The 27,574-nt window shown below is 36.1% G+C and overlaps 2 protein-coding genes and 2 long non-coding RNA genes across 21 annotated transcripts; 2 read left to right on the forward strand and 2 right to left on the reverse strand.

Moving 5' to 3' along the window:
- On the forward strand, positions 1–5,250 carry LOC114876268 (band 4.1-like protein 5). 2 transcript variants are annotated; one of them, XM_029187540.2, is made up of 8 exons: positions 1–312; positions 390–646; positions 760–907; positions 1,021–1,197; positions 1,283–1,993; positions 2,082–2,515; positions 2,786–3,211; positions 3,458–5,250. In XM_029187540.2, the coding sequence occupies exons 2-8, from the start codon at positions 482–484 to the stop codon at positions 3,587–3,589; spliced, it is 2,193 nt and encodes a 730-aa protein (XP_029043373.1). In that variant the 5' UTR covers positions 1–312; positions 390–481; the 3' UTR covers positions 3,590–5,250. The 2 variants fall into 2 exon arrangements, with proteins under 2 accessions (XP_029043373.1, XP_029043374.1); XM_029187541.2 differs by lacking the exon at positions 2,786–3,211.
- Positions 552–1,070, reverse strand: LOC123988244. Its single transcript, XR_006829797.1, has 3 exons — positions 988–1,070; positions 713–886; positions 552–644 (listed from the first exon to the last, which is right to left on the reverse strand). It is a non-coding gene; the product is annotated as an uncharacterized LOC123988244 (long non-coding RNA).
- On the reverse strand, positions 5,051–26,139 carry LOC114876266 (kinase D-interacting substrate of 220 kDa). 17 transcript variants are annotated; one of them, XM_029187520.2, is made up of 19 exons: positions 25,937–26,139; positions 25,492–25,562; positions 15,355–16,699; positions 13,751–13,882; positions 13,591–13,689; positions 13,426–13,524; positions 13,121–13,318; positions 12,944–13,042; positions 12,580–12,876; positions 11,978–12,353; positions 11,737–11,901; positions 11,453–11,660; positions 9,435–11,370; positions 9,187–9,360; positions 8,972–9,119; positions 8,771–8,892; positions 8,657–8,662; positions 8,455–8,569; positions 5,051–7,113 (listed from the first exon to the last, which is right to left on the reverse strand). In XM_029187520.2, exons 3-19 carry the CDS (start codon positions 16,654–16,656, stop codon positions 6,350–6,352), a joined length of 6,240 nt encoding a protein of 2,079 aa, XP_029043353.2. In that variant the 5' UTR covers positions 16,657–16,699; positions 25,492–25,562; positions 25,937–26,139; the 3' UTR covers positions 5,051–6,349. The 17 variants fall into 17 exon arrangements, with proteins under 17 accessions (XP_029043353.2, XP_046143452.1, XP_029043371.1 ...); XM_046287496.1 differs by lacking the exons at positions 15,355–16,699; positions 25,492–25,562; positions 25,937–26,139 and adding exons at positions 18,473–18,683; positions 19,495–19,661; positions 19,731–20,973; XM_029187538.2 differs by lacking the exon at positions 15,355–16,699 and having other exon boundaries at positions 25,937–26,138.
- LOC114876269 lies at positions 17,895–18,584 on the forward strand. The gene is made up of 3 exons (XR_003789348.1): positions 17,895–18,144; positions 18,279–18,402; positions 18,492–18,584. It is a non-coding gene; the product is annotated as an uncharacterized LOC114876269 (long non-coding RNA).
- Positions 26,140–27,574: the final 1,435 nt, after the last annotated feature.

Raw genomic sequence — 27,574 nt, forward strand, 5'->3', positions numbered from 1 at the left:
TGCTGCTTTTGACTGATTTAAAATAAAAATACAATCAAAGGGAGTGAAAATTGTGTCTTCTCAGATGTTAGTTTGAAGTTCGATAAAAGAGTCACTGGTAAAACAGGTACGATTATCATACTGGCTATGTTCTCTGCAGATATAATCTCATCTGGGGCGTCTGGGACCCGCTAAATTATAACCTCTCAAAACCAAAGGCATGTCCAGTCTTTTACATCTGTAGTCACTGGTGGTGGAAATGGAAATGGAAATGTATACATTTTGGTAGATTTGGATCTCGAGATTTGTTATGGCTAGTCAACACAAATAAGTGTAATACGTTTCTCTTATGATCTAATTTTGACAATTACATTCAACAGATGATCATATATTTCATTTATTTCAAGCAGTCGGCCGCCGCCCGAACACAACGCGTCCAGGGAAACACAACTCCCGTCACGGCAGATCAAGTAAACCAAATAGGCTAACTGCCTACAAACGTATGTCAAATAAAATGTTAAGGTTTCTATCACGACGTCGGGGCCGTAGTGTCAGTGGGCAAACTACGTCGTCCCAAATTAAAAATCAACGTTTGCTCAGCAATAAAAATGTTGTCCAATGCAGAGTTGTTTTGCTTGATGGCACAGATCTGCCTATAGAGTTGTCTGTAAGTATAACAGTTTATTAAACATCAAAAAACAGATAAAAGTAATTTATTTTTACTATACCGTACCTATTTGTACAAATTTCCTTATATATTGGAATGTTTTCACGTTGCAGAAAAAGGCATTGGCTAGTGATTTGTATGAACAAGTTTTTTATAGCTTAGATTTAATAGAAAAAGATTATTTTGGATTGCAATATACAGATAGCAACAATGTTCAACATTGGTTGGATCCAACTAAGCCTATAAAGAAACAAGTAAAAAGTATGTTAATGAAATTTTTCATTTTAATTGGTGATGCAACAGTTTAAATTACTTATATATTTCTATCGGTGATAACTTACTATTCATTGATTAACAAATACAATTTTCTACAGTTGGTCCACCATATACTTTACGGCTTAAGGTAAAGTTCTATTCATCAGAGCCTAATACTTTACGCGAAGAGTTAACAAGGTATCAGTTCTTCTTGCAATTGAAACAAGATGTTTTGGATGGAAAACTTCATTGCCCTCATCAGGTTGCTGTTCAATTAGCTGCCTTAGCTCTGCAGTGTAAATATTTTAAATTTATACCAAATAAAATAAGCATATAAGCCTGTAACAAATATTTAATGGTCATACTATTTCATCTTTTCAGCTGAACTTGGAGATTATGATCCTGCCATACACAGTGCAGCTACAGTATCCGAATTTCGTTTTGTACCAGGTCAAACAGAGCAAATGGAACTTGAAATACTCGAAGAGTATGCTAAATGTTCGGGCCTTAGTCCTGCCCAGGCCGAATCGGCTTATCTTAGTAAAGCTAAATGGCTGGACATGTATGGTGTTGATATGCATACTGTGCTTGGAAAAGATGCGTGCGAATACTCCTTAGGATTGACTCCAACTGGAATCTTAGTTTTTGAAGGAACACAAAAGATAGGTTTATTTTTTTGGCCTAAAATTGGTCGCCTAGATTTTAAAAAGAAAAAATTGACGTTAGTTGTTGTAGAAGAAGATGACGAAGGTAGAGGAGAACAGGAACATACGTTTGTATTCAGATTGGTAAATGAAAAGGCCTGTAAACATTTATGGAAATGTGCCGTAGAGCATCATGCTTTCTTTCGATTACGTGCTCCCGTCAAAGGTGCTAGTGGACGTCAAAATTTCTTCCGTATGGGTTCACGTTTTCGTTACAGTGGTAAAACTGAGTTTCAAACGACTCAATTAAACCGAGCTCGTAGGACCGTACAGTTTGAGAGACGTCCAAGTCAGAGATACGCTCGTCGACAGAGTCATGTCTTAAGGGAACGTCAACGGCAACAAACGGAGCAACCGCAACAACCGCAGCAACCCGCACCACCTGCCGGTAAAAGCATTATTAGCTATATCAATTTATTTTGATTCATTTGATCAATTCTGTAAATTATTGTCAAAAATATTATTGTCACTTTTAGCCGAAGTAGAATCTTTGCAGCGGCAATCAAGTCAATGCAGTACAAAATCTTCAGATTCCAGTGTACACGCTACATCCTCACCTTTGGTAGACTCTCTGTTAAAATCACTTGCCAAAGATCAACAGCCTTTGGAGCCTAGAAATCAGACAACGATTGCCACCACTGAAAAAGAGTCGGAACCAGTCAAGAGTAGTTTAATCATTGAAAACATGACTAATCAAACGTCATTAGTGCCAAATAATCAAGTTGGTGGTACCTCTTCGCTGCCTCCTCGTACGCCTATTCCACCGGAATCGCTCAAGTGCAATATTTTGAAAGCAAAGTCCCTTGAGCAAGGGAAGAATTCTAATTTGGTTTCAATCACTTCTACCGATGCACCTACGGTTGTTGCTAAGAATAACCAGCATTCTGATGCAGCAACAATTGTATCTGTGGTAAGAAAATAATCTTAATTAATATTCGATTATAATATTGTTCTGTTCGATCCATTCAAGTAGGAAGTTGTTCCATCATTTTTTTTTTAATCATATCACTTAATGAAACTATTTTGCATTGTCATTGTATATGTATTAAAAATATTGTGTTGTGTTCAAAGTAGGGTTTCCTAATGTTTAAGTATTTTTATAATCAACATATGTTCTATCGTTTGAGCTTCTAGGCTTTAGTTGTAATTTGTTTGCTTTCTTGCATTGTTCACTATTTAGGGAGGAGATAAACTGACACTCTCTGTAAGTGGAGCTACAGTGATGAATCCGTCTGCAGAGGATAATGTGACAGTAACACATTTCTCTTTAGACAGTTGGGGTCAGATTGAACAAAAAACCACACAGTTAAATCCTAAAGTTTCCAATCAGTCTCAGAATCCGTTTAATCCATTCACTAACGATAATAGCAACGAAGTTATTACTAACTCTTCTGAAACTGTAGAAGAAGATACGAAAACGGAAGAAGAAAAGAAAATGAATACGAATCCGTTTATAGACTCGAATCCATTTTTGGGTTTACTTAATCCGTTTAAAGAAGTACATCCTACTACTGAAAAGAAAACTGAAGGAGAGACAGAAAAGAATGGAGCAAGAGTTGTGAAAACTGAAGAGATACAAACGACCACTACAACTCTTACTCATAAGGTGTGGTTTATTCTTCAAGCTTATTAGCTATTGTAATATACGTTGTGTCCCGTTCATGTATCTTGTGAACAATGCTTTTGTTGAATTTCTGTAAATCGTCCATAAATATATGCTTAATTTTTAATATAAGTAACGAATTTTTATAATCTTAAAGCTAGCTGAAATTCTGTATCAACTTTACAATATGATTTTTATCATCTCAATTTATAAATTATATAATGTACATTTATTAAATATGTGTTTTAGGATGACAATACAGCGGTTTCTGATATCAGTCCTTGGTTAGTAGCTGATCCTTTGCAAACTACAGCAATAGATCAAACACCGATCAAACATACTGTAATTACGAGGAAAACAGTAATTACAACTCAGCTTTAAAATTATTATTCATGGAATAATGATGTACGCGGAGAAGGTAATAATGCTTTTAAAGAGAATCAAGGAATTAAAAAAATCCCGTCTTCCGTGAGCTACTCAAAGTGCCTACAATATTACATTGCCTAATGAACCGGATAATGCAATCAAGCTAAAAAATAATTTCAAATTTTCGTGGGACCAATTAAGTACTTGTACAATTCTTAAATGTTGATGATTTTCAATACGAAATAATTTCATTCTGTGAATTTTTCTGATGAAATTATACGCTCAGAACAAACTTTTATAAAATCGTATACATAATATTACATATGTAATAACAACGTCGATACTCTTAAATATTATAAAAGTAATACCCGAAAGTATTACTTTCTTTCATTTACTTTGTTACAACATTCCTTTGGATTCAGTAATTATGCAGAAATATTACTTCGTGTTTATGCATTTACTATCTATTAATTTTTGTTTATGCATTTTTAATCATAGTCTGCCATGTTATTTAATTGTGTTCTGCATTTATTGTTAAATAGGATAGTTTAGTTTTACAAAGAGAGAAGTGTTTTCGCACCCTGTCAATATTAATAAGAACATGGTAAAAAAAAATATCTGTGGTGCTCCTACAAAAATTAAGACATCGAATTATGTTCTCATTTCTCGCTTAATTGTATATTTATGCATAATTGAACAAACTTTACATATTGCTGATCATTCGCAATTGAAAGTGTTTAAAATTTCTGAGATAGTATTTCCTACTTGCCATAGTGCCTTTAATGATAAGTAGAAAAAAAAAGGCTAATCAAGTTTATATTCATTCCTATTGATTAAGTTTTTTAACTACTATAAAAACGTTTTGTTGTTGAAAATATCTTTAACCACAGAAATATGTACATTATTATTGATATAGTACAATTAGTTCATAAAAATGATCTATTATATTACTCGCAATCAGTGATACATTTCCATATGAATGAATTGAAATTTTTGTAAACTTATATGTATTTATAATACGGTATTGCATGCTTTATTGTACTGTGTAATAGCATTGTATCACTGAAATATTTTTCGTCCTTGTAATTTTTATTGTTTCTGTAGATGTGATGTTTTGTAACTGACATATCAGTATTTTATAAAAGTTATCTTTTTTTTTAAATAAGTAATACAATAAACTGCGGAAACTTAATTGTAAAAATCAAAATAGCTTAAGGAATTGTCTTAGAAAAAATATATATGTTTCTTAGATTCATTGTATAAATTTGAAACATCTGAATTTCATTGCGAAGATCTGACGAAGTTTATTGTATTACTAAATTTGTTATTTGTAATTTATTTAAAGGACAGCTGAACAAATTATGGAAAGTAAATTATAAAATATATGACCTGCCTGGATGAAATATATGTAAAAGGCTGTTGAAGTACTTATTGTATTCCATGTACGAGCATTTACGAAAGTAGTTTGACATTTTATGTATTTAAATATATTATATTTAATATTAATAAGCAAAGTACATATAATACTATTATTTGAAAACCTAATATATGTATTACCTGTGTTTACAATCTAATATTAACTAATACCCTAATGTATTCCGTCCTAAAGTATTATATATACACACTGTTATATATATATAATTTTTGCTTTATAATAAAAAAGTACTTTAAAATTCTGTAAATCTTTTGATGGTTTAGTTTCCCATCCTGTTCTACATATATTATGAAATAGGCATTGAATCATTTACAATAAAGCTAAAATGATAGGACCTTCTTTTTCATAATTTCTAAGATTCGTAATTCGTTTACATTACAAACATTTGTAAAGTTTACGTTAATAAAGATCAAAGTACTGGTATAAGTTGTTAATGTTCCTTGTAAGTTTATAAAAAATTCTCACTAAAACTTTAAGTATTCATACAATTAAAATTAAAACGTTACAAATAATTTAAAAAACTGGTAACTAATTATTTAACAACATTCCTGTTGTCACAGGAAAAAAGTCAATCTATAGCTATAATATTGAATACATTACAAAGTATTTTATCTCGCTGATACGAGTATTTCTAAACACAAAACATGTTATCACTCGTATCAATTATAAATCAGCGGCATTAGTTTGTTCGTTAAAATATATATGTCTGACAAGTTGTACCAGTATGAAAAATGAGTGATAGTATGTATCAAAGAAACGATAACATTTCTTAGTTACCGTTTATTTCACACCTATCTACAGCGTGATAAAATATTTAAAAGTTTATCCGTTTGAAGCATTGCATTACCAGCTACATCCTCAACAGACACAAATCAATCAAGCGGCATGAAAACGTTTACAATAAGATAAAATTAAAAAAAAAAAACATTTTCTGTTTTTACGTCAGTCTCTACTTTCACAAACTGACATTCGCATCGATAAATGCGCTAAAATTATAATGGAATGTTATTTGCCAATACACATGTCCCTTCTTACAATTAAAACTCTAACATACCGCAAACGGTTTGCGTCATCCTCGACATCATTTAAAAGTAAAATTTATTCTTTCTGAACACTTGTAAATATTTTATCTAAAAAGTTCGACGCAATGCTATGTATTATTTACACAGTAGAATTTTCAACTGCAGTGTAATTGTATCTACCTTTGAAAATATATCACAAACCTTTGGGTTTTAAGTACAGTTTTACTTAATGTTTCCATCATTGGCGCATCATATACATATTAACCATGGATTATTATATTATACATCACCGAGCTGACGATTGTGTAATAAAAGATATCAAACAGGTGTCTCGGGATTGTCCCATTCTTCCGCAGTTTGTCGTGATAAGAATCGTACCTGGGAAGATTCTCTCACCATTAGGCTAACAGTATCAGAATAATCGACAACGTCGACGGATCTCTCCCCGTCTCGTGGTAAGCTTTTATTTGATGATATCGAGCTACTATTTTCTTCGCTACAATCGTGTTTGAACACGCTATCGGACTGGGAATGAGTCGGGGTAGATAATTCAGATACTAATGGTGTAGATTCATCTTCGCTCTCTCCTGGTGCAGGGGAAACAGGTAACGTTCCCATTAAACGATCTTTTAATTTCGTTAGTTTCTCCAGGCTGGAATTCGGTACGGGAACCGATAAAACAATCTCGTCGTTTAACGTAGACGTGGAACGTCGTTTCTTCATCGGTGTTGATATAGTCGACCTCATAGGTATGTTATTAGCTACGTAATTCTCATCTGTTGACTTGGATCTAAAGGCAGGTCTAGGAGAAGGCGGCGGAGATACAACGAGAGATACAGGTCTACTACTGTTGGAATTTCCTCCACCTTTTCTCATATCTTTACGTCCAAAAGAACAGGCTGATCTGGTACTGTGCTGAGACGTGATACTACGTTGCGAATTTGTACGTTGAAGATGAACCGTGGACTCGAACGAACTATCGTCCGAGGTTTCAAGCTCGTCGGTAACCGGTACCCAGTGGAGAAGTGGATTAGATTGAAGAATCACATAATCTGTGTCTTGAGGAGCCGCTGAGTTAGATCCTAAAACAAATCTCCATGTTCATCTTCTGATTCCATTAAAAGGTAAATATAATAAAATTAAATCGGTAAGAATTAAAGTAAGTAAAGAAGAATTCTTAACAGATATACTATTGATTACGATAACAATTTTTATTATAAATTTAACTATCTATTATCTGTGATATCGAATTCTTGGATAAAGATATAAAATGAAAGCATACAATTGAAAAGCTTATAGATCTAGTCTAAGAAAGATAGTATCACTTCAAGTTTCCAACAAAGCTTTATTGCCATTTGCTGTTATAATATAATAATTAGAATAATTGTACATATAGTACAAAAAGAAAAAAAATATACATCAGTAGAGATGAAAATATAATCGTAGCTTTTTCACTTTGGTGTATAAAACCCTTTCATGTAAAAGCTTATCTTTCTAAATGTACAAGATCTATCAGCGTAAACATCCCAGAAAGAAATATATTCGTTTAACATCCAATGATAGTAACACGTCGTTATCACAGTCTCATTTACAAATATTAATTATGAAAAAATACTCTTATAATTGCAAATAACCACACAATGACCAATTAAACGATACCATTCAAACTTCAAACTATTTAAAAAGACAAGGGTACGAATGTTTTGTATAGTTTTAAAAATATAAAACGATATACAATGTTCGCAATATAATACCATTAATATACTAAAATACTACACGAAAATGATACTTTTATTATAACAACGCATACATTCAGGTCACTATCGCCATAACGTTGTTCATTACACGGATGACATTTCTTTTTTTCTTTTTTTTTGGTGTTGTTTTATTTAACATATGTCATTCATTTTATATCCTTTTATCTATGCACAATAATCCAGTCTCTCATAAACACATTGGCACATTTTCCAAAACAAGAGACAAGATTTCGAAGAAAATACTTTTATATTTCTTCAGCCTCTTTGGCTGTGTATTGTACTTAAAATATATACGTGTATAATAAATTTTTATTGACTGTTCTTTTCATACGATTACACCTATTATCGATAATACTGTTACAAATTTACCTACTTATTGATGTATATTGTATATATACATTAAGAAACATTTAAACGTCAGACACATTGACCAGATTTCCCTGAAAAGTTGAAACTACAAGTGATGAATTTATAGGATCATCTACAAATGCGATGATATAGGTAATACACCCATGACATCTAAATCAGATTATACACAATTGCCTTCGATTTGAACTTATTAAACATTTGTATTGTACTCAATTACGATGTCACGTTTTTGGTCTGGCTGCGGTGGTTCTTGAACTATTACCAGAGGCAGTGAAAGTGGTAGGGAAGAGGGCTCACCTGGGAGTGAGTCTGTTGATACTACCGTAGAAGATGGTACATCTAATACATCTTCGCAAGCTTCTTCGTTTAACGTTTGCAGCGCTCCGCATATCATTTGTTCCTCCAGGGTCACCTAAAAAATAATTTATCGTTGATCGTATAACGCTTTTGAATATTTTATTTTAAAATATTTCATTGCTAAAGCTTTGGTTCTGCTTACCTGAAACTAAAATCGCACGCGAGTGTAATGAAAAGCATACTTTATTAATCGATTAATTGTTAGATTACAAGTAGGTGTATGTTATTTAAATAACATATTTTAAGGAAAACTTACTTGTTTCTCCATAATAGACTGTTTAGTTTGATCTCGTCTGGGTGCGCCATCGGTTCTCGAGTTTCCTTTTTCTTTTTCAACATGTGTTGGTACACGTATCGAAGTACTTTGCAAAGCGTGATCTACGGTAAAACACGATTTAATTTTAATATACATATATGTATCTATAATCAGATGGATATAATAAATTTCTGTGTATACCTTTCCGTTGAATTTGTTCTGAACCTACAGTAAATCGTACGCTTCGGGAAGCTTCTTCGTGCGTACTAAAAGACGAAAGTTCTATTTCCCTAAGCGATACAAGAACCATACGAAACAATTCCCAATCCCCAAATGCCATTTTTAGAACCTAAGAGTAAATAATTGTTACGCATTTGATAAGATCAACCGTTTAAAAAGATAGAAATAAAACTTACTTTCTTCAACTCTTGTAAGTCACAGTGTAATAAAACTCTACCATTAATATTATTTTCTTTGACAACTTGTTTGTACTGCGGTGCATGATGAGAACTCAAACTTTCGATTCTATCGATAAGATCACAAACACCATTAACTGATAAGGAAGAAAGCCTCGTCTCCAAAATTTCGGACTAAAAAGAAGAAAGATAATGATAAAGTATACAATGATGATTATAATTTAATATTATATCGTGTATATGTATACCGGTAAAGTTGTAGTTGCAGAAAGTGGTTTAATCTTAGGTTCCATGGAAGGCGGCGGAGGAGGAGGAGGAGGCATTTGCATCCAAGGAGAAGGCTGCCAATCGAACGATGGTTGAACACACCAGGATGGTGTCGATGGTACAGGCGGCATGGGTCCTTGCAAACTAGGCGTTCTGACGAATTTCACATTTCTATTTGTCAATCCACTTTTACCCAATTGTTCGTGGCCATTTCCGTGTAACGTCCAAGGGCTGTATTGCTTGTACGGTCCAAGGGCTGCTTCCTCTTCTATGCTCTGTTGTTCTTCTTTTATCTTCTTCTTAATATAAGGATCAAGATTAATCGTAAACGGTAAGAATATTTTCATATCACTGACGAGTAAGCTGGAACGATGAAAGGTTAAGAAAATATCCAACTTGCGTTCGTCTCTGTCCATCTCTAAAAGAGGTTGAACTTCCCTAAGTACCGGAATCTGAGGTCGTATCTTATCGTAAAGACTTTTCAGGGACATGTTATCGTCTAAAGTTTCTTCGTACATATCGTAATGCAATATTAACCATGACGTTCGAAACGGCCACTGCTCGGTGATGTTGATCCAAATAGCTAAATGATACCAGTTGAAATCAATTTGGAATGCTTTTAACAATCTCCCAGTAACATAGACAACGTTCATCAATCTTCTCATGCTACGAGGATTCACGTCGCTAAAGTAATCGTCGGTAAGGAGCATTTTATTAAGATCTTGGGCGCCACCCAATCGATTCAAATTGCTACCGATACTACTCGCGATCGATTCGCTTAATCGTAACTTTCTACTCCCCTTTCTACTTTGCGGCTTCAGTTTTTCGTTGCTGTTCATTATACCAGACTCTGTGCTAAGCCTTCTGTTAGATACAGAATGATGCATTGTACTCGTTGTGGTATAATTAACGCTCTCTTCAGCTTCGGTCCACGTGGTTTTTCTGCTGTGCTGAGCAGTTTGTTGAGCAACTTTCACCTTCCTTAAACCACTATTTTGTAAATAAAACGGAAGATGTACCATATTGCGTAAATAATCATGACCTCCGATATTTGATTCTGTAAATAATCTTCTACTATTGACTTCCACTGCCTTGGCAATAATATGCGGATCAATTGCTAATATGACAACGAATGGATAACCATTATCACTGAACAATGCTTGTATCGCGTCTAAAACTAACAACACTTTGTCCTGTTCACAACTGTCTAAACCATCCACAATTATTACTAATCTGCTTTGTTGAGCCATGAAGCTGTCTAAACACTTGACCATTTCGGTCATTAAATTAACCTCGCTCTTTAACGTTTGTATAAACCCTTCACTCTTTAACGTCTCCAACTTAGATATGCTACGTTGAAGGTGACGCCTTTGGGAGAATACAAGCGCTTGCAACGTTCGGCTCCACGTGTACAGGTTTGCTATTATACTAACGGCTAGTATTAAGGCAACGGTTATCATTATGATGTGTGCAGTAACTCTTTCAATTGTTGGCTCGCTACTAGAAATATCGATGAGGTAGACTGTAAGTACAGAGATACCAACGAGCAAACTGCAAAAGCAAAATTCGAATATTACTATGTATGGTAAGCAACAAAGGTGTCTCCATTTCCATGTTGTAGTTGATTTATCAGGTTTCGGTCTGAACGCCCTATACAATCTTGTGGATAAAGAACCGAAGTCGTTCTCAATAGAATCGTAAAGAGATCCCACCATTTGTACCACCGCGTTTTCCCCAGCGGCAGTTGTACCGACTCGGGTTTGATCGGTGAAGTAAAACTTTATCGGCTGAACAGTGACACCGTCGTGAACTCTACTGCCAGGAGGATGTGAAAAAATCACTTGCAACAATAGCTTCAATGAATTCAACTTTGTCGTTAGAGCTACAGTGAAGTTGTACGGCCAGTACCAATCGTACCTACGTTTTAAATGTTTATTCGTTAAATTGTGCGATATAAAGAAAAATCATAGAGCCTGTATCTCTTGATCGATGTTCTTACCTTTTATTGGCATACCAGACAAGTATTAAGAAGGTGTACGTAACGACAATAAGACTTAAACCAGATGCAAGACCAACGATCCACGATTGCAAGGCAAGACCTATCGTAGTACCCACTAACAAAGATACGTGAGTTACTACTGCGAACAATAAGAAAGAAAATTGAAATACGGGATCTATCCATTGACGAGCAAAATTTTTCATTTCCTCTGAAAATAATATAGACACAAAACGTAACACATCTAATTCGTAACTACGACAAAGGGAGCATTCTTAGATCATTACCTCTCAATTTGTTTAACAAAAAAGATTTGCCAGAACCCCACTTTGCATAGAGGCCAACAGTTATAGGCGTTGAGAGCGATGGTTCGCTAAGAATGTCTGCTAATGCGCTACTGTATAAATCATAACCAAGCATATTTTCGTTATCTTCGTTAGTATTAAGACGTCCTGAAAAAACAACGCTTCGTTATGGTTTTAAATAACGAACAATAAGATTATCGATTTGTTTGAAAAGCAAACTTACGTGCACCGAATATTTGTCCAAGAATCGTCTTTGGATGATTGATGTCGATGTTGTACGGGGTCTCACCTTGCCTATTTGGACGGTAAAGTAGTTGACTGTTTTTCGGATTTCTTAATAGTATCTCGACGATAGCTTTTGATCGTGCACGCATGGCTATATGAAGTACAGTGTCGCCCTTTTTGTCGGTAGCTGAAACTTTAGCCTTCTTGTCTAGCAATAATTGTACTATTTCTGCATTTCGCGACCTAACTGCCCGCAGTAACGGTGTATCGCCGTCTTTCGTCGCGATCTCCAAATCTGGGTTGGCGTTCAATAATAATTTTAATACCGGTATATTGCCTTTTTCAACTGCAATATAAGTTGCTGTTTTCTTATCCTAGAATATTTCAATAAAATTACGACGATTAACTGGATCTTTGGTTGTCTGAAGCAATCGTTTTGGTTATACAATGTGTGTGTGCGCGTGTGTATTATTATTATAAAAGGAAGTGTTCCATAATGATGAATAAAACATCGAAGAACAAAGTTCCTACAATGATGGAAGTTGAATGATCGGATGATTACTTCAAGACAGTGTAATCAACTCTATCTTTTCTTTTTACCTTTCCGGCAATGTCTACGTCAGCGTACTTCTTCAAAAGAGATTCCACCACTCCTCTATGACCACCTTTTACAGCATGAATTAAATTTGTATCTCCGGATCTATCTTGAATGTTCACGTAAGCACCAGCGTTTAAGAGAGCGTTTGCTATTTCATGATGTCCGTCTCGACAAGCTATCGCAAGAGCTGTGCAACCATCTTTATCAAGTGCATTCACGTTTGGTTTGTGCTCCAAAAGGAGTAGCACCACGTCTACGTGATTGCCAAGAGTGGCCACCAAAAGTGCAGTCCATGAATACTATAAAAAGTTTCATACTTATCCAACGATACACTCTGATTTATTAATTTGATGAATCTTATCTTACCATGCCAGCAGTATCAACGTTAGCACCAGCTTTTAATAAAGCGTCTACAATTTCTACGTGTCCTTTACGGGATGCCCATATAAGAGCCGTAGTGCCATACTAAAAGCAGACAAATCTTCTTTATTTTTATTATCACTATAAAATTAAATGAAAGTAAAAAGAGTTAAAGAGAATTACCTTGTCACCGACATTGACTTTAGCACCATGAGCAATAAGGTCTTTAACAATGTCAGGGTAACCCCTGCCTGCAGCCCACAACAACGAGGATATATGAAAATTCCCGTGTGCATTGACGTCAGCTCCACGAGCTAGTAGCATCGTCACCGTTGGTGACCTACCCTTGTACGTCGCCCACATAAGTGCCGTCCATCCACCCTAAGAATAGAAAACATTTTTCAATACCTTCTATTAAAGATACTTCCTTACCGTGTACGTAACATTCCGGGGTCCAAAGTTAAGTAGAAAAAGACGATTATTCTCACCATGTCTCTGTGTTCCAAGTCGGCACCATGCTCGAGTAACTCGAGGCAAACATCGGTGTGACCCTCTTTGGCAGCGCAAAGTAACGCCGTCCAATTATCCTGAAATATTAGAATGAATTAGATACTCGAAGGAGAGTGTGCGGATTAAGATAAAATTATATTAACCCCATCCTCTGCGTTAACTTCTGCTCCATGATTGATAAGCTCCCGCACAAAATGGATCTTTCCTTTGGTTGCTGCAAGGATGAGGGCTGTGCTACCATTCTATAATAATGATTTAATTAATTATCTAACGACGGGCTGTATCGATGTTGAAATACGTTACCTCATCTCGATCATCGATTTGTACTCTTTTATTCTCGAGGAAATTTTGCAGACCAGCAAGATTATCGTCTGTGATATAGCTGGCAAGAGATCGGTAGCAGAGAGATACCATCGAGTCAGTCCGGTGCAAGGTCTGAGGAAAAGAAAACAGAAAATATTTGCTGGTTAAATCCAGAAACAAGGATTATTAACCGAATCGTATCACGCTGATGCTCTTCAATTGTAAAGCTGCTGAAGCAAATTAATTGCTGAGTAAGTAGAGGCAGTCTGCGAAAAACTACACGAATAACGTATCATTCGGTTAAATAATATTATCAACACCTTTTTTTTCATTTTTCCTTCCTGCTGTTAAGCTTTCGGTACGTAATTGCTCGAGTATCTCGAAGACTGGAGCAATTAGCATTTAACACGAGCTCAAACGTTAAGTAACAACCCACACGTTAATCCTCAAAAGGAAATAAAAGAAACGTGATGTGCGAATCGGTTAGCGTGTTAAAGAATTAGCAGGAGTAATTTTATTTCGAAGGTAAAGAGACTGTAAACTTATTTGATCAATTTTGTGCATTAAAGCTCGTTGGATATTTCTTTTTATCGTCGTTATTCGTTCGGAAATGAATACAATCTCATTACTATGAAGAGTGATTAATAATCTTGAACTATTTTTATTAACCATCTTTCAATTAACGTATTCGATGCGAACAAGTAATTGATAGCGTTCATGAATATGTATGGTACAATTATTCATTCATAAGTAGTAGAATTATTTCTCGGAACTGCGATTAATAATCATTGACCGTGACATTGTTAAAGCATGTTTCTGCTTAGAATTTCAATGCTTGGAATTAAAATGAACGGCATTGAAGCGTGAACGCGAGAGAGTTCGTTATGAAAAACCGAAGAAAATATTAAAACCTGCAAAATGAAGATGTCAGAGTCGTTAAATCTTTTATCTAAGATACTTGCAGAACACCTGAGGATCGAGCATTAAAATTTATTTGCACAGTGCAAGCAGCGGTTCGATAAGGAAACGGGATATCGATAAGAGAAACGCGGAAAACGCATGTTTTATTTCGTTGGTAATTTGTTAAATAATTAAAGAACGTATCGTTTGATTTCTGATGAAGCTATAGGCTCGTCTGTATAAAATCAATAGACCTCCTCTCAAGGCTATTAAGGAAGAAACCAGCTTGAAACTGTTTCAGAGGCTTTCGCGTTTAAACCGTGCCCTATATTCTGACAACAATATCGGTGCGTCACTCCTTGACAAAACTGATTGCAACAGTAAATGGAACAGCGAGATATTCTTCCTGTAAACTACCACTGAATAGGAGAAAGTCACCTAATAATTATTTTAATTAAAAGCGATATACATTTTTACACCAAAGAAGCAATTTCTTGTTGTCAATTTAGTTTGCAGTCTTATTAATTAAAGCAACATGTATCTTTGAAAAGGGTTAATTGCAATCGCAACACTGATCAGTCATCTCAAATCTTTTTCCTTGAAAAACAAAAAGAAGAAACAAGAAAATATATAGAAATTAATGCACACCGATTACGTGAAAATAAAAATCACTCGAAATCTCGAAGGGCAGAATCACGACTAACCGGCTGCGATTGCCTGCGAATTCCAAAGTTGAATTTTCGGCCAGTTTCACCATCGGTGGTTGGCGCGGTGAACGTGATGGTGGGTACGTGAAAATGCGGGAACACGTGATGGTGATGATGATGATGATGATGGTGATGATAATACGAATGATTAAATCGTTCCTCTTCCCAGCTGGTCGCCGGTTGATGCGCGGGTATGTGTATTTTAAGAAAAGGCAATCTTAATCTCCGCCCGTTTATCCCGCTCGTTCCAGCTTCTTGTTCGTTCGACGATTCTCTCTCACCAGCTGGTAATAAACAGTTTGGAATACCTGGATAAGCGCTGACTAAACTCGGTGCTAAACTCGAGCAGATAGCCGCGTTAGCGATACTCGATCGTCTGATAGGATTCACACCGGTCCCTGATATTATATCTTCGTAAGTCGGCGATTTAGGCGCGTTTTCCGAAAGATTTCCATCGATCGTAGGCAGAGTCTGTCTTCGGGTTGTTTTTATTTCCTCGATCTGAGAGTTACTCGGACGATCAATCGTAGATGGATCTTCGTCTTTGGAGACGGAGGAACTTTCGTTCAAACTGGAGGATCTAGAAACGGTGGATCTGATTTTGTAGCATCTTCTGATCAATAATGGCGAGGTTGAAACGGATGAACTCCTGTTTCGTTGGGTTAGTACCATGTTTTCTTGTATCTCTGTATTTATCACCGAGTGTATTTGTTCATTCGACGGATTTCCTATCCTCGTTACACTCGACGATTGCGTTTCGCTGTTCGATCTAGGAATCTCGAATGCAACCGGTGGATCGTAAACTGTATCCCTTGCCTGGAAAACTTTGGTAGAAGGAAGAGAACTCGATGCGAAACTGTAATCTATGTTTTTCATCGAATTTGCATGTTCATACTCCACCGAGTGTCTCCTAGAACGAATAATCTCGGACCTCTCTTTCTGGTCCGCGCTCGTCGAGATTTCATCTCTGGGAGTTTCCGAGAGAAATTCTCGATCAAAATCGTTCTCTTTCGAATCACTCGACGCCTTGGATTCGTGGCTCTGATTTCGATCGAGCTTTTCACGATCACAGCTTTCCAATGACTCTCTAGATCCATTTCTTATACAAAACGATTGTTCGCTCACATTTTCATCCTGCCCGGTTATCACAGAATCCGCTTCGATGGTGATCGAGATTCTTCTGTCTGTATCTCTGCTCGAATTTTCATCCTCCTTCTTCTCATCGTCATCCTCCTCCTCGATACTGATGCGAAAATGATGCGTCGTGATCTTGATACGATCATCTTTGGCCTTCCGCATGGCATTCTTTCTTCAACACGATCCTCACGATTCGAGAAAGAAGCTGTACTAGATAAATTCGTAGAAAAATTATGACCAACAACTTCGGAGAAATTGTAGCGCAACCACCAATAAAACGTTAAGCTTCCACGTTAATTCTGTTTGTATCAATGTTTAAATATTAAAGCGATCGTAAATGATACGGGGAATGAGAATGCGAAGCGAGAGATTTGTTAATTGACTACATAAAAAAAGAAAAAAAAATGTTCTTTACCATGAAATACCATAGTCTACTGTTACACTGGAAAAGTAATAAAATCTATGAAAAATTGATGTAAGAAATCTCGATTTCCTTTCGGTTACAACGAATATACCGTATAAAAAGACGGACCCTGGACAAAGTGGTGAGTCTGAGCATTTTTTCCAAATTTCTCGTTGTCATCGCCTGTTGGTCGTGTCAGTTTCACAACCGTTTCCGGGACCTTCCTTCCGGGTTCGATCGAAGCTGATGAAATCGCGCGCGTTTCACGGTTCACTCGAAACCCGTGCGATCTGCTTCGTCAGCAGATCGCTTAAGAACATCGCGTGGAACATCGTGGCGACATTTATATATCCGACCAGGGATCTTTAAAGTCGTGTACACAGTTGAGCGGAATCGCGTGTAACAATCGTGTACGCATTCGTCGCGCCGAATAAACTAGCGATCGGGAATTTTTTCTTTTTCTTCCGCCCGATAGGAAGAGTATGAAAATTTTTCGCAATTCCACGAAGTCAACAAACAAATATTTTATCTTTCAACATTTACTTCCGTTTTTTTTTTTTTTTTAATTTCCCTCATCGTGGAATGCGAGCGATGACGCAAACGCTGATAAATTGTTTTATTAGTAAAAAACTGACCGAGTTTCGCTCGTAAATCTCATTATACTACGCTCGAACAAATAGAAGATAATTCGCTGATAATAATAATGGGAAGGTTGATTTCTAACTGATATAAAAATGAATAGTCATTTTAGAGTGTCGCTGAAACTATCTTACACAATTATAGGAATCGTTTGAATAAAAATTGAAACACGGAAGAATGTTCAGAAAAATATTTTCCTACAGTTAAACGAGAAGTAGTATGCGCGTCCTTGCGATTGTTCGCGGCACTTGGGCCAATTAAACCCGCTCGACAAACTAATCAATTGTGTACGAACCGTGTATGTCGTTTACTAGGCGTCGTAAAAATGGAACAACATCGCTGAGAAAACATGGTAAGATAATTCTAACAGCACGGCAGTCATTTCGTCGCTGAGCAACGAGGAGGCTGAGCTACTCGAAATTAAAGAGTTTAGAATCTTGTAAATCTGTCGTGTAATTAGACGCGTTAAATCCGTCAGGCAGCAACGAATCGTTCAAAGGATCCACTGTAATCGGTTCGTGTACGAAAACAGTGTTGCGCATCTCATTTATCTTTCGAAACACGTGGAAAAATTTTTGGCACACATCTCTTAGGCAAACGATCAACTGGTAAAGTGCTTTATCTCTTAAGTTTTCGAAGATCCACCTGTAGGTTCTTTCAGAATTACGAAACAGATGTTAACGTTTCGTTCAATCGATCGCAGTATAAACAAATTACATACTTCTGTTTTTCTTTTATGCAGACTGATTATTCAGCAGTTCGTGAGATATTTTGAATATTTCAGATAAGGATTCGAAATATCTCAGGAACTGTTGAGTCACCGATTGTCTGGGAAAAAAATTCATCAACGATTCGTGTCGCATCCTGTAAGTATTATAAATAAATGTACGTTTTTAAATTTCACCGTCTGACAGTTTTCTTTTTTATTATCAATACCTGTTTACTTTTGTTCCAGATCGACTGTATCACCTGTTGACAGGATGAAAAGGAGCCATAATGACCCCGAGCCAATCCCTGTGGGATCAAAGACGACAACGATCCTACATCTCGTTCCGAATTCAGTAAACTACTCCTCTCATTCGAGTATTCCATGGAAAGCAGGTCAACATCCGGAAATACTCTCATATTCCGACAATATTAATTGGCGCTATGTCGAGAAAAATTATCATTAACAACACTTTCGTTCATATCTTCAATTAAATTTTCACTTTTCCCTAATTAAAGCTTAATCATTCACAATTTCCAATACGTCCACGAATTCACTAAAGAAGAGAAAAAGAAACTGGCACGTTGAACAAATATCCAAAGGGAAACACAGCCTCGTTCTATTGATTCTCACTTTTGTTTTTCTCATTCAGCTAACAAAACCACGATATTCAAGGCGAAATATTTCACACCGTACACGATTGAACAAAGCACTTCTATCCGCAGCAAGAACCGTTTGTTTATTAACATCCAAGATGTATCTTGGAACTAATTAAAAGCAAAGGCGAGGGGACGATAATTTTTTCTGTATTTACCAAGTTTTATCTGGGCCTTGGTAATTTTAACCGATTCCAGATCATTTTATCGTGAAATTCTAGAGAATGTACGCGTGTATCCAGAAGCAACACCGTGGAAACTGGACGAGGGAACATCGATTGCTGGGTAATCGAAGAAAAACAGAAAGAAAGAACAAAAGCGTAGATAGGAAAGCACATTAATTTTCTTTGAAGGGGCAACAACGTAACGAAGTTCACGAGAACACGCTCGTTACCACCGGTTTTGCGTACTCGATAAGAGATCTCGCACGAATGATTAAATTTCTACTTAATAATTAACCCTTGCAATATCTTCGACTGCCAGAGAGAATATTTTTCATAAATTTTGTATAAATCTTGGTGATATTCCTAGGGTTAATATCAACGATTCTTGACGAAGGTAGAAGTTTTGGAAATTAAATCAATATAAGCACTCACGTTATCTTCGGATGATTCCAAAATGTAAGAAGGTGAAACGTAGACTGACATAATTTAATGACAGATTTTTGACAGATGCAAATATACTTTTACGTTATTCCCGTGTAAATAGCACCCATAAGTCCCCTTTGAATGATCGTTATACACAAGGAATTGGATCGTTGCCCCTTTTCATCGTGCACGACACAAATTTAATTAAATTATCACTGTTTCTCAATGAAAATCATAAATAATACCTTTTTCCTTTCGTTTTAACAAGACTAATTATCATTCCTTTCAGCACCCATTCTTTGTATAAACAAAGAATTACAGATGTTTATCTTATCGAGTTGCACAATCTTCTTTCGTAATAATTTCTTTTCACGTTAATTGTTTCACGAAAGAAGAAAGGATTACAATTTTCATAATAGAAACGAAAGCCCGATGATTCATGAAAAATGATGTACGATCGATAGTAGAAATAGTTCACTGTCGGGGTGATACGTTTCGAAGTTAGAAAATTATAAAATATGATAATCAATTCGTTGCATCGTGGATCGCGTTCGATCGCACACTGTGAAGTAAGATTGAAAAATCTAATAAGCAAAGTGATTGTGTTGTCAATTATCGTCGTTCTGTGGACACGGTTTCTGATAATGGGGCTACCGATAAGAAACTGACCGTCTGTATAATAGATACGATATCAGGGAGAAATAAAAATGTTGGAACACTGTACTCGAAGAAATGTTTTCAGAAATCGTTAGATATTCGCAACGCACGCGGGGTGTATTTTTAAAAATATATATCAATAAATCAATTATCTAAGTTCACAGCGTACGAAAGAACCGAAGATCGTCGCGTAAAAGCATTTTTGGCATCGTATCGCTATGCGATAGCTAGACGAAGATATACTATCATTAATGAATCACATTAGCACCAACGTGATATCGCAATTAATTTAATTTCATACATTATATCGTTAATCGTTACAATTAATAGAAATCCATAATTAACATCCGATATTGGGTGTACCAATTAATTCGCTGCCTTAAATACAACCCCTTTATTTCGAATCGATCCACCCCTCGACCGTGAATTCTTTTTTGGCACCCTATCCCACCTACGGTAGGATGTTAGCATCGATGACGAGCGTTCTGGCAGTGGTGAACGAATTTCGTTGTCTCCGCGAGAATGGAGACAGATAAATCAGTGTTGCACCCAGTGCATTGGCACATCGTCGAAGGTAAACGAAAATAGTCGCGGATCGGGTTAGTTAAAGTCGCGTTAGAGGAGGATCGACGACAACGATGCGTTAACGTACGTGGCCACACTGTGATCAAAAACTATAATTCTCGTTGATTCTTGGAAGGCAACTTTGAGTTGGATCCAAAAGAGACAGGCTCGATTAATTGAGGCAGTTGAACGCGAGTTACGGTAACAGGAAACGGCTGGCTTTGATTTAGATTCTATTTTCTAATTCAAAATGATCGCTCCGGATACCTAAAGAAAGGTTAAAATGTTATTTTATCCGTTTCATTTCAATGTTTATGTATATTAGAGATAAATAATTTCATTTTGAGACGAATGATTATGGAGTAACGAAAGTGTATCAGTTCATCTGTTGGATGATATCATTTTTCTTTCTTATTCCAAGTGTAACAAGTTTCCTCTTCGAATGAAAAATCGATTCTGGAGCTGAGTTAACGTGTTATTACATATCGTGTTCATTACCTCGTGAAGACGATGCTCTAAATGGCCCTTCAACGCGGCGAACTGTATCTTCCGATATTCTCCATGGGAAGAAAATCTCTTGGGACCTTTGCCGCTCGACGATTTAGCTTTCACTCGAAGATGCGACATATTATCTCAATTTTCCTTCGACGAACGTTCAGATATCGATGCTTCCTATCGCTCGAACTTCTATCGAATGGGTCTCTCTCCGTGGTTGTTCGCGAAATTTTCAAGCGGAACACCTTCGTTACATTAAACACTTGTTTGAAGCTGATACCCGAGATAATATAATAAAACGGTTAACCTGCTATTCGCTAAACAGAACGAACCGGTTCGATGTTAAATAACGTTTCACAGTTTTAAATAATCGTTATTAAAATCGGTGACCAGTTTCTTCCGTCTCATTGAGCGTAATTTATGCTCGTTAACGATGAAAATGAAGTTTAATTATTGGGTCATTCTATAAGTAGCGACGTTATTCGTCTTGGAAATAGTAAATCAGAATACACTACCGTTTATCGTCGAAATTTCACAAAAAATCTAACGATACTTGTTAATTAATTTTCATTCGTATCGGCTGGATTGATTCACGATTTTTCTCGTTTAATTTCCAATATAAATATTGCTCATTGCCTCGAGATTTTCATCGATTTAATGGAACGATAAAAATCAGTAACGGTTTTATCGAACAAATCAAGATATCGAGCAAAACCGAAGGGTACACGCTTAAGAGGAAATCGATACAAAGCCGACCTATGAATTTTTCAATGGAAAGAAAAACGCACTGGATTTTTCTTGATAATCGAACTAATTTTTTAATTATCCGCCAATTATACCGCCTCCTTCTCGAGTGGATGATAAATGGATAAATTACGTAACATTAGCTTAACCATGAGTTTGTCCTTGCGTTTCTTTCCATGTGTAACAACTGTTTGAAAAATAATAATTACCGAGAATCTTAACTTAAAATGGAACACTTTAATTTTGTCTATTTTTCGTAAGCAAAGAACTTTCGTAGTTTGCAAATTGTAAAACGATCATCAATTTAATTATCTCGAGATATCTCTGATTCACGATTTCCTCCAATGAATTACGCTTCGAGTCAAGGCAAATAACGTGACGTTCATTTTAAAAATAATAAAAAATAAAGAAGAAGTCGCGACGGTGTTCTAATAAGTCGAAACGATTCCCAAGGATAATCGAATTATGAATCGAATTCCACGACGAATAAAATTAATCTTCTATAATTATCAAAGCTATTCGATATTCGACACTAAACTACACACACTGGAATTCACCTACTTACATAAACTTGAATAAATTCTCTATAAATACATCAGTGTTTGGCAAGTTAATCCGCGAAATGAAATGTCACCGAGCAATTTCTTTGTACGCTCGAAAGAACTTTCCATGACTAAGCTTCCGTTCGCAAGAAACGATACGATCGTTTAACACCGTACGGTTATTCAGAAATATTCCACTTCACTATCCTAGAAGAGACTGTCAAAAAAAAAAAACTTCCATCGGGAACGAGTTACACCTGTGTTACAAATGAATGCGTGACGACAGTGAAACGCGCACTGAATTCTTTATTAACAATCATCGGATAAAATTCAACAAACATCAATTTAAAAAGAAGAAGAAAAAAAAAACATCAATACCAGCTCGAAGATTACAACGAAAACATTTCGTGTCCAATTCGATGAGCAAAGGTACTTTTGAAATGATTTTACGAACGATGGAGTTAATCGTTTGGAAAGGACGATCGATAATCGTGTGAGAAAATCTGAATTTTTCGAGGAGCAAAAGTTTCACGGTACTCGATCGAGCCAACATCCTTCGCGGACTGGCGTCGGGAACAATTAACCGCGGCCACGATACCTGACGCATGTGGGCGATCCACGTGGACGGATCATCCTCCTCCTATCGTACACTCGGCTGCTGGTGAAAACGACGAGTGGGACGAGATCGCGATTTTATACGGTCGTCTAAAATTGGAAGGGGATCTTATTCTACAACTCGACACGGTACACGATCGACCCGATAACTCGAGCGTTCGTTAACGGTAACTTTGCTCTAACGCGAGTGGGATGTACAGGTGAGAGTAACCCGCGTCATCGGAAGCGCGCTCTTTTTACCGCGGTGATTCCACGGGAATCACGTTTTCTGTTGTACGCGGGTGCTCGTGAATGGAAAGGATTTCTATCGCTTTGTATTAATATTTCTTTTGATACTTAACCCATTTGTTACCACGATCCCCAAATGGGGATTTTTTTTTATCACTTGCAATAGGATTATATTAAATAAAAATTTGGCAGTTAATGGGTTAATATTTATTATTTTCAGTATTTTTTATTGTACGCGAGTGGTCTTGAATGGAGAGAAAGGATTTCTATCGCTTTGTATTAATATTTCTTCTAAGTATGTAATGCTTTTGATACTTAACCTATTTGCTACCACGATCCCCAAATGGGGATTTTTTTTTATCACTTGCAATAGGATTATATTAAATAAAATGTTAAATAAAAATATCAAAAATAAAAATTTAGAAGTTAATGGGTTAATAGTTATTATTTTCAGTATTTTTTATTGTATGCGCGTGGTCGTGGATCGAGAGAAAGGATTTCTATTTCCTAAATAATACTTTCGATACCTAATATTTATTATTTTCAGTATTTCCTATTGTAAAGCCTATTAAACTTTGGTGGATTATTTCCACTCGAATTTGCGCACAGGATCCTATTCCCATCCTCTTTAAAAATCGATTTACGAGCGTCCGACTTCCGCTCGATATACTTCGATTAGATTCGAGATCGAAACGGAGCAATTTCACGGGGAACGCCGAGGATGAAGGTAAACGGGGGTAAAAGAAAACGAGATTACGGCCGAGTTCTCAGCAAATTCAAAGTGAAACTCGGTCACGCCGACGATCGTTCGTATCGTTCTCGGTGGCAAACACACAAATATAAATAAGTAGGACAGCTCTTTTCAGATAACAGCAGATGAATCGAGTACTTACGTACTACGGAATCCGCTGCCAACTTACCACCACATTTCGCGTCCTTCGCGATTTTGTGAATCGAACGGTTGCTAAATTAAAAACCATTCTGTAGAAAGATACATTTTATCGATGCTTCAATTAACGGGTGAAATTTCTTCCCAGTAATTTCAAGCGCCGTGTAAATATAAGTTGAAACTTTCATTGTGTACTTTTGGATCTACATCTCAATTTTTAATTATGTATAATTTGTTTACCAAAAGCGACTGATAATTCAAGTTTACGTAATGCATTCCAGAAGAATGACTCTCGCGTGCCGTGATCGAAGTAAACAATCTGGAAATCAATTTCGATCAATTTCCATGTAACGATGATCGAATATTGGCCATTTTGGTTAGTTCGTCGCGTAACTGTCGCGCCACGGCACGCAATGGTGTACGATCCGCTTACCGCGTCGCACGGTTTGTTAAAATGATCTTGAAAGATTTATTTACCCAGCTCGAATCCGAATCGAACGTCAACCACATCCGTGGATCTGGCAGCCATGAGTTCATATTGTTTAACGACACGTAAAGTTAGAAACACTTCGACAGACTATTTGGCACCCGACTTAGCCGCACGTATTCACGAAGACCAATGGATACCTTTGTTCGTTTCTGTTTACGAATTCGTGTATTTCCGTGTATTTCTAACCGTAGATCTGAAATTTAACTACACCGTTCAAACGTGTTCAACATCGAACGCATTCAAACTTTACTGCAAATATTCCTCGGCGTCCCTGCTCTTGATCCTATGTTTTCGATCATTAATTATGGGGGGTTGATGTTTTCGGAAAGGGATTCGTACAACTTTCAGAGCCGTAATTATTTTTTCCTGTGTAAATAATCTGGGCTGCAGATAAATGAAACACCGTCGCTTTAATAAGTTATCGCATTTGTAGCGTTTTTGGAAAATTGAGCGACTGAAAGTCGAAGTCTCCTGCTTTTTTTTGAATATCGTTATTAAATCAATTACCCTTTCTCTTTAAAATTTAGCGAACTAGCTATTCACCTTGGTTGTAAGAAATCGTTGTCTTATCAAATTCCTTTCTACTGGCTTATGTAATTAGTTGTAGATTATTTGTTCGACGGGTTTATCGTAGACTTACGTTTATCGAGGTTTATTTGGCGGTATTTTAGAGATTGAATTGTTCTATACTAAATACATGTCGTACCTACCATTTCATGTATGTAATGCTAAATATTATCTACTATCAAACAATACAAAGGATTCATATTTAATAAACTCACCAATCAAACAGAAGATCGATTACTCCGGACATCCGTTGTCGTCATGTATGATAAAATCGTAGTTCTTCCGCCTGAAATAACAATATTAAACCACAAAATTAAAATTAAAAAATCTGCAATGAAAAGTTCAATTATTTGTAATGAAATATGCTCTTTCTCGCGGGAAACGATGTAAATAATGTATTAAATAAAAATAATACGAATGTCATTATCGTGGCACAAATGTGCCATGACAAAGAATAAAGAACTTGTTATTTCAATGAAAGACACGAATTGAAAAAGAAAGGTATTTTCAATGGTCGTACCTTATTTAAACATTAACTATATTAAAACGTTACTATAACGTTTTGTTTATTACTTTTTAAAAAGATTCGATTTCTTTAAAACAAATTTCAATCGCATCACAATAGTGAAAAGCTTTTTGTCGAATGGATTCTAACCTCACCTGAGAGAGGGACCCTTTGGAGATCGCCAACCACGTTATTCGAAGATACGAACCGCACTACAATGAATTAGAAGCACCATTATTCGTTCGGTCACGGATCGCATCGTGTTAATTACACAATATGAAAAATCCAATTTATCACACCGCGAAATCGTGACAAAAAAGTAATCTCCCCGTCTTTCGCTCGATTCGCTAAGCGTCACTTACTAGGTGGCGCTGACGCCATATTGCACAGCTGATATTTCATGCACGTGCGCCATGGCCAGTGCCCTATACGCAATGCTCGATATCACTAATAATTATCATTATTCAAATTTTGTAATTTAATTTTGAAAATCCGTGTTATCAGGAAAAATTCTATGCGATAAATGATGAATAAACATTATTTTTATACTTTCTATGCCTTTTTTGATAAATAATCCTATTTGAAATTTTCACAAATGACTGGGCGTCAGTTCGAAAGGTTAACGACACGCATTACGTTTCGGCTGAATTCGCGAAACAATAAGGAATCATGAATCATTCACGAAATATAAGCAACAGACATAAAATTTGGTTACTGTCAGATAAAATGATACATTTACTTACGTATTTGATCGTAGGTGCGTGTCAGCGTCGATGTACGCGCTCGGGGTGCTGAACTCTTAATTCGATTCACAATCTGCTAACCAGCGTTAGCATATTAAAAATGTAGTTTGAAGTGGCTGTAAAAAACACAATTGATTATACAATACACTAAGTTCTAATTGTAAAATGAAATACAAAAATATTTTAAAAACAGAGTTCATTTTTTCGCGGCAATTAACCTTTTGACGACGGACCTCCTTACATCTTCTACGGTCCTGGTACCACTACTCCAAATCACGCGAATTGTGTTCAATTGTTCAAAAAACTGGACGGTTGCGCCATCTAACGGCAATCGCCTGAACTACGTAACATTCATATCCCAGCACCTGTTGGTAAAATATTTATAATTAATAAAAAAAGGGCAAAACATGAACAAAAATCACTAAAAATGATTAAAAACTGTTTGTAGAATATAATACACATTTCAAAATGCATAAAATATTACTGAAAATGGGATACATAATCGAGCACCGGCAAACTGTTTCTGAAATCATTAATAATTAATTAAATCCGTATAAAATCGTGACATAAAGTATACCTAAATGTTTTTACAGGTGCGTATTTAAAAAATAAATTATAAAAGTTGACAACTTTTTCATAAAGAATGTAAAATATGTTATTATTTTTACAGTATTTTTGAGCGGGTAGCGGCCATTATAATGTGAGCGGAAATGTCGCTATCCTTGTCAAGTAATTTTCTCTCCTTACCTACGACTTCCTGCCACTTTCTGTAATCCTGGTATCAGAAGACCCGTTCTGGCACCAATTCACAGCTAATATGACGACATCCTCCCTCTATATTAATACCTCTTTTAATATTCTACGCTCCTAATGCATGGAGGTTATTTCGTAATAACACATCATAACTATAGTTAAAGTAACTCATATTCTGTATCTTACAACACTACCTCTTCCATACATTTTTCATGGCAATCTGCATTATTTTTCAGTAAATAATTTTCTCTGATATCAACTAAGACTCATTTTTTAAAGAATAACTTTCAACGTATT

Source organism: Osmia bicornis, chromosome 10 (genome assembly GCF_907164935.1).
Source record: "Osmia bicornis bicornis chromosome 10, iOsmBic2.1, whole genome shotgun sequence".
Lineage (NCBI taxonomy): Eukaryota > Metazoa > Arthropoda > Insecta > Hymenoptera > Megachilidae > Osmia > Osmia bicornis.